Below are 15,844 nucleotides of genomic sequence, written 5' to 3'. Positions count from 1 at the left end.
CAAGACAATAATATTACACCGATCTTTTTGATTCCCCTTCATCACATCCTCCACCTCTTTTTCAGATTCTGTCTCATATTCTTTCATCTCCATCCCCTGTCCTGGCTCTGTCTGCCGGGATTTGACCACTTACTTTTCTACTCATGTTTCTCTTCTATGCTTTCCTTGTCCCCTTTTGTTTACATCCCCTCTTCTTTAGATCCTCCTTCTTCTTTTCTGTACACCTTTCTTCCCCTTTCTGACTCTAATACTGCTCCAATTCTTTGAAAGCTCATCCGACTGCTGCTTCCTCTGATCCTCTCCCTTCATCTCCAATTCCTAAAGTTTACCCTCTTCTTATCTCCCATTTTACCTCCCTTTTCAATACCTTTCTCCTGTCTTCTATATGTCCATGCTCCTTTAAACATGCTACAATCTTCCTATTCTTAAAAGGCCCTCTCTTGATCCTTCTCTTTCATTCCATTTTCAATCTATTTCTCTATTCCCCTATCTTTCTAAGCTTTTGGAGTGCAAACGCTTGCAACCTTGGTGTTTATCTGGATTGCTCTCTTACCTTTACTTCTCATATCTCCTTTGTTTCTCGCTCTTGCAGATTCCATCGCTTTAATATTTGTAAATCTAGACCTTTTCCCTCGTTTCATGCAACAAAGATCTTGGTGTCCTCTCCAAATTTCTCGCATTTATTTTGCTGATCTAGTCTTCTCTTTGGTTTTCTTGCAACACGCCCGAATCCTCTCAGCTACTTCTATAATTTGGCTATTCATAGTCTTTTTTCTCTATCTTCTCATGTTTCTATTTGTCCAACTCTATCATCTCTTCGCTGGCTCCCTCTTCAGTCTTGATTGCTGTTTAATTTCCTTTCTCTGGTCCTCAAAGCTCTTCATAACTTAGCCGCTCCTTATCTTTCTTCTCTTACATCCTTCTATACCACTGCACGCGCCTTAATCATTTTTTCTTCTTTCTGTTCCTCGTTCTCCTTGTGCTCAATCACGTTTTCAGCCATTTTGTTTTCTGGCACCCTTGTACTGGAATGCACTTCCTCTCTCTCTTCACTCTATCTCTTAGTATTCTCTTTTCTGTACCCATCTTAAAGACTATCTTCTTTCTTCTTAAATTGTACAAACATGTAATTTTTTCATTTGAATTGTACCGTTTTTACTTTGTTTAGCACTTTGGCGTAAAGCACTTTATGAATACAAATAAAATACAAATACAAAAAAAAATACAAAGATGCCTGTTTCAAGAGAAAGGTTGGGGAGTAGGAGGAGGAGCAGTGCCTTTAGTGTTGGTGATGCAAAATAGTCTTAGGAGAACTCACACTATTTTGGCAGGGGGATAAAGGAAAGAGAGAATTTGGGAAAAATGGGGAGCGCTTTAGGTGGTGGTAGGTGGGAGGGAGAAGAGGACAGTTTGAGTATGTTAGATCGTAGAGATGTTGCATGAGAAGTAGAGGGTCATTTCATCAGCAGACAAGGAAGAGGAGATGAGCAAGAGCGTGGGGGGATAAGCGTGGCCTGAAGGGTAGCAGAGACTTGCCTGAGAGACGACATCAGGTTGGTGAAACAGCTGGACTTTGCTTTGTCAAGAGCGGTAATAATGGTGGAGTGAGCAGCCTTGTAGTTTATCAAGAGTAGGGAGGGGTGGTCTTTGCGCTTTGATCTTCCACTTGCCACATGCAATTTGATGAGGCACAAGGGGATTAGGAGTGGTAAACCCTGGTTTCAGAACCCCGAGAGGTTATACAGGAAATGATAGCCAAGCGCTGTGCCCACACAGACGAATTCCATTCTGCATTTGAAACCTATGTGGTGCTTCAAAAATGCTATAGTGCCCCAGCCCCGTTGCAAAGGAAGGGGCTAAAAATATTGAAATTTTAAAAGAATATTGTATTTCTCCTTTTCTGAGCACTTACCAATACAGCACTTAATTCGATTTGACTGTGCTATTAGCTTTGTATGTTTATACCTGAGATGGAGTCCACAATGGATCACTCGGATTCATGAGTATCGCGAGGGTGTCCTCACTAGTGATGTTCCACTTGCTTATCTCAGCGCTGCTGTACAGACTCAGCAGTGGGGCCCCCATCAATTTAAGGCTGTCCTCCGGTATCCCTTGTGGGTAGATCTGAAAGAAGCAAAGTTTTCAGTTCACTTTTAAAGCTTTTTTGACGCAGATCACTGATGGCAAGGTACGTCCAGCCAATCTAAAAAAAAAATCAATTTTCTTCCAACTTGGCACTTTTGCAGTGGTAGTGAAGTAAAAAAAACTGCTTCGCTTACACAGGTTTTCTGACACAGTACTGTGTTTTGAAGCTGTCTCATACACAACATACTGTATACAAAATGAACAACATACTCTAAATACTTTTATTTAACAACAACAAAACACATGCTCTATATATTTATTTATTTATTTGCAAAGTGCACCTAACCCAAGGGTATCTGGGCGCATATACAAAATATTTCAGGGAGTGTACCAGAAAGTAGATTTGCATACATTTTAGGAAATGTTATAAGGTGTCCCCTACCCTGGATTGAAACCATGACCCTATATGAAAGCAGACTACATAAGCGGTTTTGGTGTTGACTCATTTTACCCGATTTCATGTCAATTTTGGATGCGTACAGGGAAACTGTGCAACAATATTTACACCTAAAAACACATTTGCTCTGACTTACCAGTGCAAAGATGCCATGTTGTGGCAATCGCTTCATGCAAATGTCAGCAAAATATATATTTAGCACATCAATCCTCCTTACAGAAACTTTGAACCAGTCCAAATAAAATATTTGATGGTATTAGTACTAGGGCAAAATTAGACTTGCTCCAGGGAAAAGTTTCTGTGATGTGCATGTTAGGCAGACTTATATGCAGTACCTTTTGGGAACACCACACACAATTAGGACTACAAGTGACAGTACAAATTCACCTTTGGTACAAGCCTGTACTACACAGTAAAGTGGTAGCGATGGCTGAGCGGCCAGACATAGCTCAAGAGTAAAGTGAGCAGTATCAATAGTTACACAAAGGACAGCAATTGCTATGATTCAAATAAACACTGACTCAAGGTTTCTGAGTAAAAGAATATACATTTATTTACCCATCAGTTATTAAACATTTCACTGTTATCAAGCAGTTGCAAAATCACGATTCAAATACACTACACCATACCCAATAGACTCTGGACAAGTTAGGTTCAAAATGAAGTGTGAGCAAAATGGCACTCCATTAATAAAAAGGGAGGGAAAGACAAAGTTAGACAAAAGTTGAGCAGCACCAACAAGTAAGTTAGCAGGACAATCCAGAAAAGGAAACTCCAGTGAGGAAATCAAATCAAGAGGCCAGGGCCAAAGTCAATGGACCAAAGTCTTTGCAGAGGATCACACAGTTCCGGGTAGTTTGCGGTTAAGTCTTTGCCAAGAGTTCAGAACGAAGTTGGTTGGATGAAAAGTTACTTTAAAGAATGGAGAAGGACAAGCCCTCGGATTGGCAAAAGATTTCACAATCTTTCACTGCGGTCAGACGAAACGAACAACCGGGTTAGCACAGTACCTTTAGAGCAGAAGAATGCTGTAGCTGGGGCAGACGTTCCTGGCAGGTCCTGCAGGCTCACGGTTCCTGAAGCGACTATCGGACTGACAAGAAGGAGGAAGACTGGAGGGTCCTGCACTGCCCAGGGAAGAAACTAGCAGCGGCGCAAAGCGATGAATAAAAGGTGCGCTCCTTAAAACCCAAGCAGGGTCCGTTCCTCCTGGCTATCCGATTTACTGTAGCTGTGCACAGCAAATTCGACCAGAAGAGGGAGGCCTGGCTTGTAGTTTGGCGAACTGGTTGTTCCCACCAGCTCAAGGGGGGAAGATTCCTTGCAGATCTTCCCTGTCGTCGAAGTTTGGAGATTCAGACCCCCAGCAGGGCTTCACCAGGAGGTTCAGTAGTGGTAGAGATCCTTTTCTGTCAGCTTCTCTTCAGTTTTCTCGATCCAGTTGCGACTCTGCCTTCTCAGTCCCAGAGACCTGCTTTTTATGCAGTTTTCCCTCATTCATACAGCCTGGCTGTCAATCACACAGCAGGGTGGCTGTCCCGCTGGGACAGTCACCACATCCAATCATACCAGAGTGCGACATGGGTCTCCAAGGAGACCCTGTGCAGGCAGTCTCATACCTCTCCCTCACAACCTGTCCCCCTCAGACATTCAGGTGCCTAAGGAGGGCTTCTGTGCAGAAGCCCGCTGAAGGTAGGCGAACAAAGGAATTAAACCTGGTTTGGAACGCAGAGTAAAACACGAGAAAGACTTTTACAAAAATAAATGGCGAATAAACCCAGCCAGAACCGTATTAAAAAGTATATGGTCCAGCGGGTTTAAGTTCGAGGCTACTAAGATAGCCTAAAACAATACCAAGGATATTTAAAATAACTGCGGTAGAAAAAATAGGGTAGTTACCACTGCCACCAGCCAAATCTTAATGAAAAGGGAACAAAACAATGTTCCATGAGAAACAGGCAAAAAGGGATAAATATTAACCCTTTCCAGAACTCTATGTAAGATAGTTTGTACTGGGTTTGTGAGTTTAAAAAGACTAATAAAGTCAATGGCAACTTTACATGTTCTGGGAGACAGTAGTCAGTCCCAGAAAATGCAGTCTGAGTTGGGAAGTCTGAAAAGACAACCCTGTGTCACTGCACTGAAGGTGCTGTGTAACACACAGTAAACAGATGATGCCTATGGGGTAGGTGAGGCTCCACAGTTTATGAACACAAGAAAATATTAAACACACACAGCAAAACACATGTAAGAGTGGGGAAAAAGGCTCACACTCTTACCAGGTGAAAAACATAAATCCTAGAAATCCAGCAAAGCTGCTGAGGGACTCAGTAGCTAAGGGAAATTAGCCATTCTGGAGAATTCTCCCTAACAGTGCACCAGCAGGTGTTCTTTTTGCTAACAGGTACTCTTTTCAAAAGATTGTCAGGGAATAGATTTGTAAAAGAGGAGCCCCTCATTTTAAAACACTTTAGCTAAAGTGTAGCATGGTGGGACTGGGACTGAGGAATATAGCTGTCTTTAGCTAAAGTGTAGGATGGTTGGACTGAGGAAGATAGCTGTCTTTAGCTAAAGTGTAGGATGGTGGGACTGAGGAAGATAGCTGTCTTTAGCTAAAGTGTAGCATGGTGGGACTGAGGAAGATAGCTGTCTTTAGCTAAAGTGGAGGATGGTGGGACTGAGGAAGATAGCTGTCTTTAGCTAAAGTGTAGGATGGTGGGACTGAGGAAGATAGCTGTCTTTAGCTAAAGTGTAGGATGGTGGGACTGAGGAAGATAGCTGTCTTTAGCTAAAGTGTAGCATGGTGGGACTGAGGAAGATAGCTGTCTTTAGCTAAAGTGGAGGATGGTGGGACTGAGGAAGATAGCTGTCTTTAGCTAAAGTGTAGGATGGTGGGACGAAGGAAGATAGCTGTCTTTAGCTAAAGTGTAGGATGGTTGGACTGAGGAAGATAGCTGTCAAGGAAGATAGCTGTCTTTAGCTAAAGTGTAGGATGGTGGGACTGAGGAAGATAGCTGTCTTTAGCTAAAGTGTAGGATGGTGGGACTGAGGAAGATAGCTGTCTTTAGCTAAAGTGTAGGATGGTGGGACTGAGGAAGATAGCTGTCTTTAGCTAAAGTGTAGGATGGTGGGACTGAGGAATATAGCTGTCTTTAGCTAAAGTGTAGGATGGTGGGACTGAGGAAGATAGCTGTCTTTAGCTAAAGTGTAGCATGGTGGGACTGAGGAAGATAGCTGTCTTTAGCTAAAGTGTAGGATGGTTGGACTGAGGAAGATAGCTGTCTTTAGCTAAAGTGTAGGATGGTGGGACTGAGGAAGATAGCTGCCTTTAGCTAAAGTGTAGGATGGTGGGACTGAGGAAGATAGCTGTCTTTAGTATGGTGGGACTGTCTTTATGAACTGATGCATTTTATTGTTAGGCATTTAGGGCATACATTAGATGGTCACAGGGTAAACGGTCTTTGCAACACTACACTTATCCCTGGTTTACCATTTAGGGTGGAAGGGAGGGGCGGCTCGTCCATAATGGGAGACATGGTGTTCCCTGGAATTAATTATGGAGGAGGCAGTGGAGGAAAGGGTCAGTGAAAATTGAGTTCACTCTTGGATGAAGCAAGCAGTTGAGGACCCTTACCCGAACCAGTGTTGTGGTATGTTCATCAGTGCCACCGCCTAGACATTCTCATTGGTCCATTCAAGGCTGGGGCATTTTGCTTCTCAAGCTTTTCATAGCCCGTTGAGCATGCTGCCTGGGCTACTACATGGCCATTGCTAGAGAGGGGTACTGCTAAGCATACCTGCAATAAAGAACTACCTCGGGCATCCGTTTTCTGCTGCCCTCATATGCACAGGGAGGATGACTCGGGTGAGGCATCGATTGACTCTTCCCACGGCTTCATGCTTCCTGCCTAAGGGTGTCATGGCAGCGAGCTGGGGTGGTGCCCTTAGGCGGGCTGCAGCAGAGTGAGGGAAGTTTAGAAAACATGTATTTTTGTGTGCTTCTCTGTGTGTATTTGTATGTGAAGGGTTGCGTGTATCTATGTGCGTGCGTGTGCAGTTTCATGCGTCCATGGAATCGAGGTGTCAGTGTTTCGTAAAAGTGTGTAGCGAAGCCCATGTGGTTGAATGGCAGCTGTCCTTGGTGGGTGCAAACCTCCGTAAGGCAGAAGCAGCTTCCTAACCCCTTGTGGAATGGGCCTGTGGGCCTCCAGGAGCATCCTTGAGAGCTAACTCATGCATCTTTTTATGTAAAGGACAATCCATCTCGAGGTAGTTTATTTAGAGATTTCTCTACCCTTTGTTGGCCCCTCAACAAAAAGCTGGCCATCCAAGCTGAATTAATTCACTCTAGAAAGTTAACATTTCAAGGCTCTCTTAGGATACAGCCTTTGAAATCTTCTGTCTTAAGAGAATTAAGGCGGTGGGAAGACCACCAGAAGGTTAATCTTCTGCAGCAAATCGAATTCTGAGGTGGTGTGAAGTACACCAGAAGGTTCATCTTCTCCAGCAGATGGAAATCTGAGGTGGTGGGAAGTACACCAGAAGGTTCATCTTCTGCAGCAGATGGAATTCTGAGGTGGTGGGAACTACACCAGAAGATTCAGAGGCTACCTTTGGTACAAACAAAAGAGCTTGTAATACCAACACCCTTCTAGCTAAGGTAAGGGTGGCTAAAAAGACAACCTTAAATGATCAAAATCTCGGGAGCCAAGAGCGGAGAGACACAAAGGGAGCCTCCATCAGGAAAGGTAGGTCTAGATTAATCTCTCAAGTGATGGCAATAGATGTTTTGAGCATATGCACATTCATGGTGCCCTTATTAATCTGCAGCACCTTGGGTACTGCAAAATGGGGGCATTGTTCAGTTGTCATTTTAAAAACAGGAAGAGCTACTAAATAACCAATCTCTGTGCCGATATCAAGTCCATATGTGTCCTACAAAATCAAAAACCTGGAACAGTGATAAGCAGAGATGGACCTGGCAGACATGTCTTTACGGAGAGCATCACACCAAGAGCCTCCTCAGAAATATGTCAATCCGTGTACCTCAATAGCTCCATAGCCAGTTAAGATTGAACCCTGCCTAACTTTCAGGACAGACAGTGAGGCGGTCAAAGGGGCCGGGTGCCACCCTAAGCTAGTGGACGTTGGGTCCAGAGGAAGTATATGGGGGATCCCCAGTCCACCATCACTGGGTCCCCACATTAAGGCATTGGGCAGTCACAGGAAAAATCATACTACCATCAATCAGGGTCAGAGGGGTGGAGAAAAATCCCTGTGGGACAATCATACCTATATTCTTGGTACTCTGGTAGAGCATATCCCCCCCCTGCTAGCTAGAACAAAACTATGGATTAATGCCTTTAATTTTAAGTGAGAGGAGTGGCAGGGTTCTGCATTCATAAGTGCGTGTTTAAATACATGTATTCCTTCAAAACTGCTGCCGAAGGAATCGTTCAAATAAATTAAAAAGACTTGCACGGTTTTCAGAAGACCCACGGAAATACAGTCACAGTTGGCAAACATTTCAGATATGCTTATTTCTTCAATGCTGCTGCCAAAGGAATCATTTGAACAGGTGAAACTGACAAGTGTGGCTTGCGAGACTCCCGCTGAAGCAATTTTGCACTCAATCAGCACATTAATGTGAAAGAAACATGGGGCGTGGCTTAGCAGCTGAAGCCAGCTGATGTAATCCAGGTTGGCTCATCGGGGACTTCGTGATCCGGACTATTGATCTGCCGCTAACGCCAGTGGTGAAGTGATTTTAACCCGTCACTGGATGTAGGAAGCGCTGGTGCAGCTCTGGTACTGCGATTGGGGGGGTTTCGCCACTGCAACCTGTGTATGCTGTGAATGCTACGTACCCAAAAGTGACCCCGGGAAAACTGCCGTGATCTCCGATGCTGGTAAGGGAGGCCTATACGATCCAGACTGAGCGCGAGTGTATGAACTGCACAGTATGCTGCACCTATGTTTCGCGCCCACAGTCCTGAACATTCTTATTGTTTAGGCTGGTTAGGTGGAAGACTTTTCGTGCAGTCTTGGTTCCTGTGGTGCCAAAGACACTGGCATGTCACCCAAGTTGCATGGACCTGAACTTGGGGTAAGATAAGGACTTCTGCTCCACTGACAAGTGGCGTGCTTAAATAATAATACCTTTCACTGGTGAACCCCTACCACCTGTGCTCGTCTGTGACCATATCGACTAGAAAGCCCTCACAGCTCCAACAGAACAAAATGGAGTAATTACATTGAGTGGCCAAGCCCAAAGGACTGTGACTACACCACATTGAATATCGGCAACTACATCAGAGTCTCCCAGCTATACGCAGTGGACCACTTGGTGCTGGAGGCGATAGCCTCACTGCGTGAGTCACTGGAAACGAAGGCTGGCGAAATCGGATCAGATGTTTCACTCTTACATTAAGATCTATGTAACCTTGCAGAGAAAGTTACTACTCAGGAAAAGGAGGTTACTGAAATGTTGTCCTTAGTCTCCACACTGAGGGAACAGGTGATTGAACTTACTGATCACACTCAAACTCTGGAATGCCAGGTGGAAGATGCCAAGAGCAGAGTGAGGAGGAAGAATGTGCGCATTATTGGTTTGCTGGAAGGTGAGGAAGGCGCTGACCCCACAACCAATGTGGAAAATCTGCTGCTGCAGTTGGTGCGCCTGGGGAGATTGTCCCACAGGTTTGTGGTGGAAAGGGCGTATTGTGCATTTCCCACACCTGGTGCTCCTCCATGGGCTATATTTGCAAATATCATGAACTACAAAGATAAAGAACGGATACTTTGGCATTCATGAGAGGGAGGAATACTGAGAGAGGGAAATAAAAACTTGGTGGTTTTCCCAGACTATACATGGCAGGTACAACTGAGATGCAGGTCCTTTGAGATGGTCAAGATCCTACTATGACATGCTCAGATACGTTACATGCTCCTGTTTCTGCCAAAGTCAACGTCCTGCATGAGGGGAAGGTGTTGTTCTTCAAAACGCCGGAGGAAGTTTTGACGTGGATGCGCCAACAAAACTTGAGCTTTGCTTGGCAGAGGATCACGATGAATGAACTAGTAGTAGACCTAGCAGAGATGGCCCCCATTGTGGGGCAGCAGGGTGAGACAAGCTGTGGAAATGACCAACTTTCAAACATGAACCTTCAAGGAATGGGGACGTTCCCACCTCTCAACATTTAAATGGTATTTCTGAATCCACTGATCCTTCTTCGTGAACTCAAATGGGTATACTCTTGGTGTATATTGGGATTGATGATGCCCCAAGTTAGAAGTGCAACAATGTGTGTGTCAACTTGACTGGTAGACACTGTATTACATAACACTGATGTATAGCGGTCATGTGACTACTACCTGTGTGTCTCTTTGGGATGACTGCCCCACACTTGCCCAGCACATCTTACACCCTATATGCAGTTTCAAACAGCATATGTGTCATGTGTATGTTTGAACATACGTTCCTACCTGACGGTGGACGACCCTGGATGAAAAGGGTCTCTCGTGTATGGTTGTGAGTGTATTTGAGCATAGCAGCTCAGGAACTCTTGGAAAGCGTTTGACTATAGAGAACCTTTTAGGTGTTTATTTTTGTCTTTGTTATGGTCCATGTTATACTTATGAGGGGTATGGCAAAGCAAACACAGGTTTTGATTACTTCATCCTTGTGGGGGGTTATGAGGATCCGTGCGTGAGGTTAAGATCCGCTATCACTATGTTGAGTCACAGAGATACAAGTTGTTACTTAGAAATGTATAAAAATGTTACTGTTTGTTAAATGGTTAAATGTATAATGTGGATTGTTCCTGGCATAAACAAATTACGAAGCAGTGCAGGGTGAGAGCATATCTCAAATAATTGGGGGTGGTTATAGCATTTCTACAAGAGAGGCATCTGTTTCCTACAAAGTTGTGCACAAGAACTGCTACGGTTCCTCGTAATCTTCGTAAGCTAGGGGTGTGATCATATGGGTAGCAACAGAGGTCCCACTTGAGGTAAATGGAGTCCGCCTGGATGACGGAGGGAGATACGTTATTGTACATGGTACCTGTTAAGATGGATTTCTGGTGGACAGAGTTTAGAAGGCCACCCTAGTAATAGTGAACACGGGAAACTCGACTTGAGGGCGACTGCCTTATAGATAATTCAGCAAGCCTTGAAGGTGATTTGTGTCATGTACAGGCGTGCAAGCAGTGCTAAGAAACTGATGCATAGCCCTTTAAGAACACTACAACCAGGTGCTTGGAAGTTGGCATGGCAACGCTGGCGTCCTCTCAGCGTTTCCCACGGCCGACGCTGGAAGCCGCGGAACGCTGTCATGTGACCTCTCCTTTTTAGTCTCCGTGTTCACTTCGTATCGGTGCTTCTGATTGAGAATTGGTGGCGCCTCGTACCTTGTGCATTGTATTCTGTTCCCTTGAATCCCAGTTACTGTACCCTTTCCCCCTCCCCTTCCCTCCTGTATTCCTGATTGCCTCGTTTCCCCGACCCGGACCGTTACCTGGCTTTGATTTTGGACTGCTTGGTTCTTGTTTGCTGCCTGCATCGTGCTTCGACCTCGGACTGCTCACGGACATCCTAGCCTTCACCCATTTGTTTTGGTTACTCTTCGTTTGTCTTCTGGATCCTCACTCACCTGGACTGCGTCTGGGTAATTTGTGGAACTTTGGAACTTTTCGAACTTTGGATTGTTGACCTTGGAACTTTTGGAACTTTGGATTGTTGAACTTTGGAACTTTTCGAACTTTGGATTTCCTTGCTACGCACACTAACAAGTGTGCATTAGGCGTCCTCGTGCCGGCGGGATAGGTGGTTGGGTTCTTCTTGGATTCTGCATCGTGGACTTCGGATTTCCTTCCCTTCCTTGTTTCCACCTGGTTCTCCCCGGTGTTGATCCGGATAAAACACGGTAAGCCATAGTCTCGCAGGGGGAAGGGTTTGTTATCAGAATTTGGATCAACGTATTGCATTCTTTAACTGTTGTGTTCGGGTCTGGTCAGAAGGGTGGTTGGTTATACTTTCTGTATTATGTTAACTCATCACTTGCAGATCCAACGCCTGTCCTCGGCTACTCGTACCACCCTGACTTCTACGATTACAACTCCTGCGGCACGTGTCTTCATCTGGGTCATCTGGGTCTCATCGGGCATCCTTTCTTTCCTCTGATTGATCGCTCTGGCTGTCCATTCCTGGAGTCAGAGGGTTCCATCAGGAGGAAGAATTCTTCGGCTACACGACATGGGCAACTGGATTCTGACAATTTGTGTGTGCAGTGGGAGCCAGTGAAGGTCGATGAGGGCCAGGGTGATGTGGTGGTATCTGCATAGACACTTGATAAGGCATTCAGCCATATGAAGGACACTTCTCAGGGGCACAAAGAAGTACGACGGGAGACATTCAAGGAGCACATTGCCACCATCCAAGTGGGATAGGACCAGTGCTTAGATGGTGGATCTAAAGCTGTCTTGGGGAGGGAGGGTTTGCCTTTCCGCAGGAGGAAGAGCTGATTCCAAGCTGTCTGAGTTTTCTTAGCTCTGTGTGTCTTGTAGGAGAGGTGTTTGTCGATGTGGAACCAGAGGGACTTGGCGCAGGCCGTGAGCTTGGGTGTGAAGCCCTCAGAGTTCATGGTGATAGAGAGAGGGATTCGACCATCCGCACAGGGAGTGCACGCCTGCCTGGGCTTTTTTTGATGATTTTTTAAGGAAATGGATGTTGGGAGATCAACCTGCGAAAATGTGTGGGGCTAATCCGCACACATTTTCTAATGCTCGCTGCACAACAAACACATAGTCCAGTGTACTCTGGGGGACACAGCCTACAGGCGCAGCCCTCCCTGTCAAATGTATTTGACAGGTGACAGCGCGGGGTGCATGAAAACATCCAGAGGAGAAGAGCAACACCTTCCTCCTCCCATTGCCAGCCTAATTAAATATCAAAGGCTCCATGGATCCGTCCTGTTCTATTGTCTACGTTCTGTGTGGTGGCACTGCATAGTGATGAGGGTTAATTGAAGCAGACCTGCGAATAGGCCTGGTCACAGAACTTAAAATGGGCAGGAAAATGAACACCTTATTGATCTGCAATGTGTGACCTTGAAGCTAGCTTCCAACCCTCTGTACGAAGGGCAGTGAATGTCATGTTTAGGACAACTGTTTACAGTAGGCAAACTCCCTTTCAGCGGAATGAAGTATGTGATTTGAGGGAGACAGAAGTCTGTTCTCACCACAAACTTCAAGGGAGACCTGCACTTTGATCAAGAGCCACAGAGATCTCAAGAAAGCAGAGAGACACTTTGATCTACAACAGACAGGAAGATGGGTGGGATTTAGGAGTACATGTTGTCACCTCTTACCTTTCCTGTTGCAAAGCACTCTGGTCCTGACCTCACCCGGATTGGTTCCTTAAGGTAGGTTTAGCCTACACCAATCACTGGGGCCCATTTGGCTTTAAAAGAGGGCTGAGCCCCTCACTTACCAGATCATATGAAGGCTTCAACAGAAGCAGGAAAGAAGAACTCAGCATTGGGCCCTGGCTGAAGGTACAGTCTGCCTTACAGCTTTTGCCAGTGAAGGAAGGCCAGGATTTCCAAGAGGGAAGCAAGATCCCTCCCCTAAACATCTGCCAGGGAACAGACTCAGAGGACCCGTTTAGCAGCTCCAGAACCGGTACCCAGCCAGCACACAGCGTGCCCTGCTAGGTTCTGTCAGCAAGCTTCCTAGGTGGGAAGTGCCAGAGAGTCTCTGAACAAAGGACAACGCTGTTGCCTGCAAACGCTCTCCTTAGCTTTGGGCCGTCCACCTTGAAAGGACGCCACCAGCCCTGGGAAGAAGCTTGGAGGAGTGCCACACAAGCATGAACCAGCGTTCATCTTTTAAGGACATTTTCGAGGCAGTCGAGCCCTTGAACCGCGACCGGCTGCACCACTGACTGTTGTCACAAAAGCCATCCGAGATGCCTCAACCAGCATTCCAGATCCGCCAACTTGCATAGAGACAACAATTCTTGACCCGAGCCACCATGGGAATTATACTATTACTGTGCCCACATCCCTGCAACCTCCAAAAATGTTGACTTTTTTTATTTCAACCCCCTTTACATCACATATATATGTGGGGGGTAATGGTATATAATGCAAGTAAGGGGGCTGTGGGGTTTCTACCCCCATATATATGTGGTGTAAAGGGGGCCAAAAGAAAAAGAAAAAGTCAGCAATTTCAGGGACGCAGTGATGGGGGTCGCAGTAATCGTATAGATTCGCCACCGTGTAGGCCAGCCTGCAGCCGTCCCTCCAGCCTTGCTTGCCGGACTGCTGGCTGCCTGATACCCGCAGCAGTCTCCCGTCTTGAACTCTGTCGCAGGAGCTGCAAAGCATCCTGGAACCGACTTGATGCTGTTGAGCATCAAGATCATCTCAAGCCCCAGGTACATTGTGTTTCTGTCCCCCTGGTCCTTCTACGAAGGCCCCTAGTGACATTTACGGCGCCTTGCTCCCTTGGTGCTGAAACCAAATAACCTTGAACAGTTAAGACTGATTGCTTTCCCGACCACCCTCCTGTCAGTATCCAGAGTGCATCCGTTTCCTTTGTGAAACTGTCCTCTGTGTTCTCTTACAGGGTAGGTTATATTTTTTAGTGTGCTAGAACTGTCTGTTGTAATAATAATAAAGTAGAAATTTGTATACAACCTTGACTGGACAGTCCCTTTTATCATAGGGTAATAATTGTATTTTCCCTGTGTTGAAACTAACCAACGATCCATGACCTTGCGGAGATAAGCCTGCCGTTCCGTCCACGTTACCAAAGAATGGACAAGGAGGTTTAGCATTTATTTGTGTTCCAATCTGTTCAGATCCCTTCTGATGTACTAGAGGCGTGGGGCTGTTTGGTGGTTGAGAAACCGATATTCATCCCTGGACCACTGGTGCCCCAGAAGTTGATTTGTCACATTGGTGGTAAGCGGTCGGATCAGTTGGAGAGTTGTGCACAGCTTAGTCACCCAATGATAAAAGTACTGTTGCAGGCAATGTTTAGTTACAGCTAGGTATTAATAATAGTCATGGAATTTGACATGGCAACTGTAAAAGGCATGACCAAGGATGTGCTGCGCGTCTTATGTCAAGAGAGGGGGCTTCCCCACAGCACTTAGGCTAATAAACCTGAGTTGCTGACCAGCCTTCAAGCTTGGGTAGAAGCGAAGGTGGTTGGGGAGAAGACCCCAGGGGACGGGCTAGGCCCTGTGTACCCGAACGGACAAGACCGTCCGGAGGGGGAAAATGAAAAGGACGACCGCATGAGCAGTGTTTCTCGCCAATCATCCCACTGGGGGCAAGTGTGGTTTCTCAAAACTCGAGACTGTCAGTGAGGACAGGGGCTACTGCAGCATCCCGCAGGTCCTAGGCCTCAGCACAGTCTATGGCCCAGTAACTGTTCGGGCTGTTAATGAGGAGGCAGCTAGAAAGCTCCTGCTCAAGGACAGGAGACTAACGCTAGAGGAACAGAAACAGCAGGACAAGGTCACCATAGAGCTGCGCAAGCTGGCACTTGAAGAGCAGAAGGAGGCCAACAGATCCACCTCTGGTGAAAGCAGCAGTAGTGGTTACAACCAGAGTGCCCGGGATGAGCCCCGAGGGCACATCCCCAAAGACATAGTACAGGCTTTTGAAGTGGGAACGATATTTTTGACTGGTTTGAAGCACTCAAGCTTGCTTTTCAGCTACAAGAGTTGTGTGAGGTACTGTGGGGTGTGTTAGGCAAGAATTGATGTAGTAACCCTGTGAGAGACTACACAACCCTTGTCCTTTTGGTATTACATAACCCATCTATTAGTATAGGTCTGTACTACACAAGTTGGTAGTGTGACTGAGCAGCCAGACTTATCTCAAGAGGGGTAAATGTGAGCTCTAGAGTTGTACCACAAATACAAGTATCCAAATAACACTTACGCTCAAGGTTTCCTAGTAAAATAATTATTTATTTATGTACCGCTCAGTTTAAAATAAGCATCCTTTAAAAAGGGTAATGTGCAACAATAAAAATACACTTCAAATTACTTTCTCAGAATCAAGGCAAAGCAAGTAGATACTCTTTAGAGATGCTTCATACACACTTCCTACACTCTGAGGTGACTTCGCTAACTAGGACAGTATCAGCATTTATATATCACTTTTGTACTTTGTAAAATTCTGAGGTTGGTAGAAAGGAAACGTTAAAGGAAGGAAAAAGGTTAAACAGGTTCAGCAAGTGAGCACTTTAAATCTTCCAATGAAGACTAGATAAAAACCTTTCC

The 15,844-nt window shown here is 45.7% G+C and overlaps 1 protein-coding gene across 4 annotated transcripts in view; it reads right to left on the bottom strand.

Annotated features, from left to right (window-relative positions):
* The window catches only part of LOC138569359 (uncharacterized), a 1,262,132-nt gene that overhangs the window by 596,922 nt on the left and 649,366 nt on the right, over positions 1-15,844 (bottom strand). For all 4 annotated transcript variants that reach the window (XM_069647272.1, XM_069647275.1, XM_069647274.1 and 1 more), the window contains one exon: positions 1,966-2,124. In XM_069647272.1, coding sequence (XP_069503373.1) covers positions 1,966-2,124 — 159 coding nt within the window. The remainder of the gene's footprint in view (positions 1-1,965; positions 2,125-15,844) is intronic.

This window comes from Ambystoma mexicanum, chromosome 2q (assembly GCF_040938575.1).
Source record: "Ambystoma mexicanum isolate Mex_15411 chromosome 2q, UKY_AmexF1_1, whole genome shotgun sequence".
Classification (NCBI taxonomy): Eukaryota; Metazoa; Chordata; class Amphibia; order Caudata; family Ambystomatidae; genus Ambystoma; species Ambystoma mexicanum.
The sequence above is the reverse complement of the archived record's forward strand: the minus strand, read 5'-3'. Positions and strand labels throughout refer to the sequence as shown.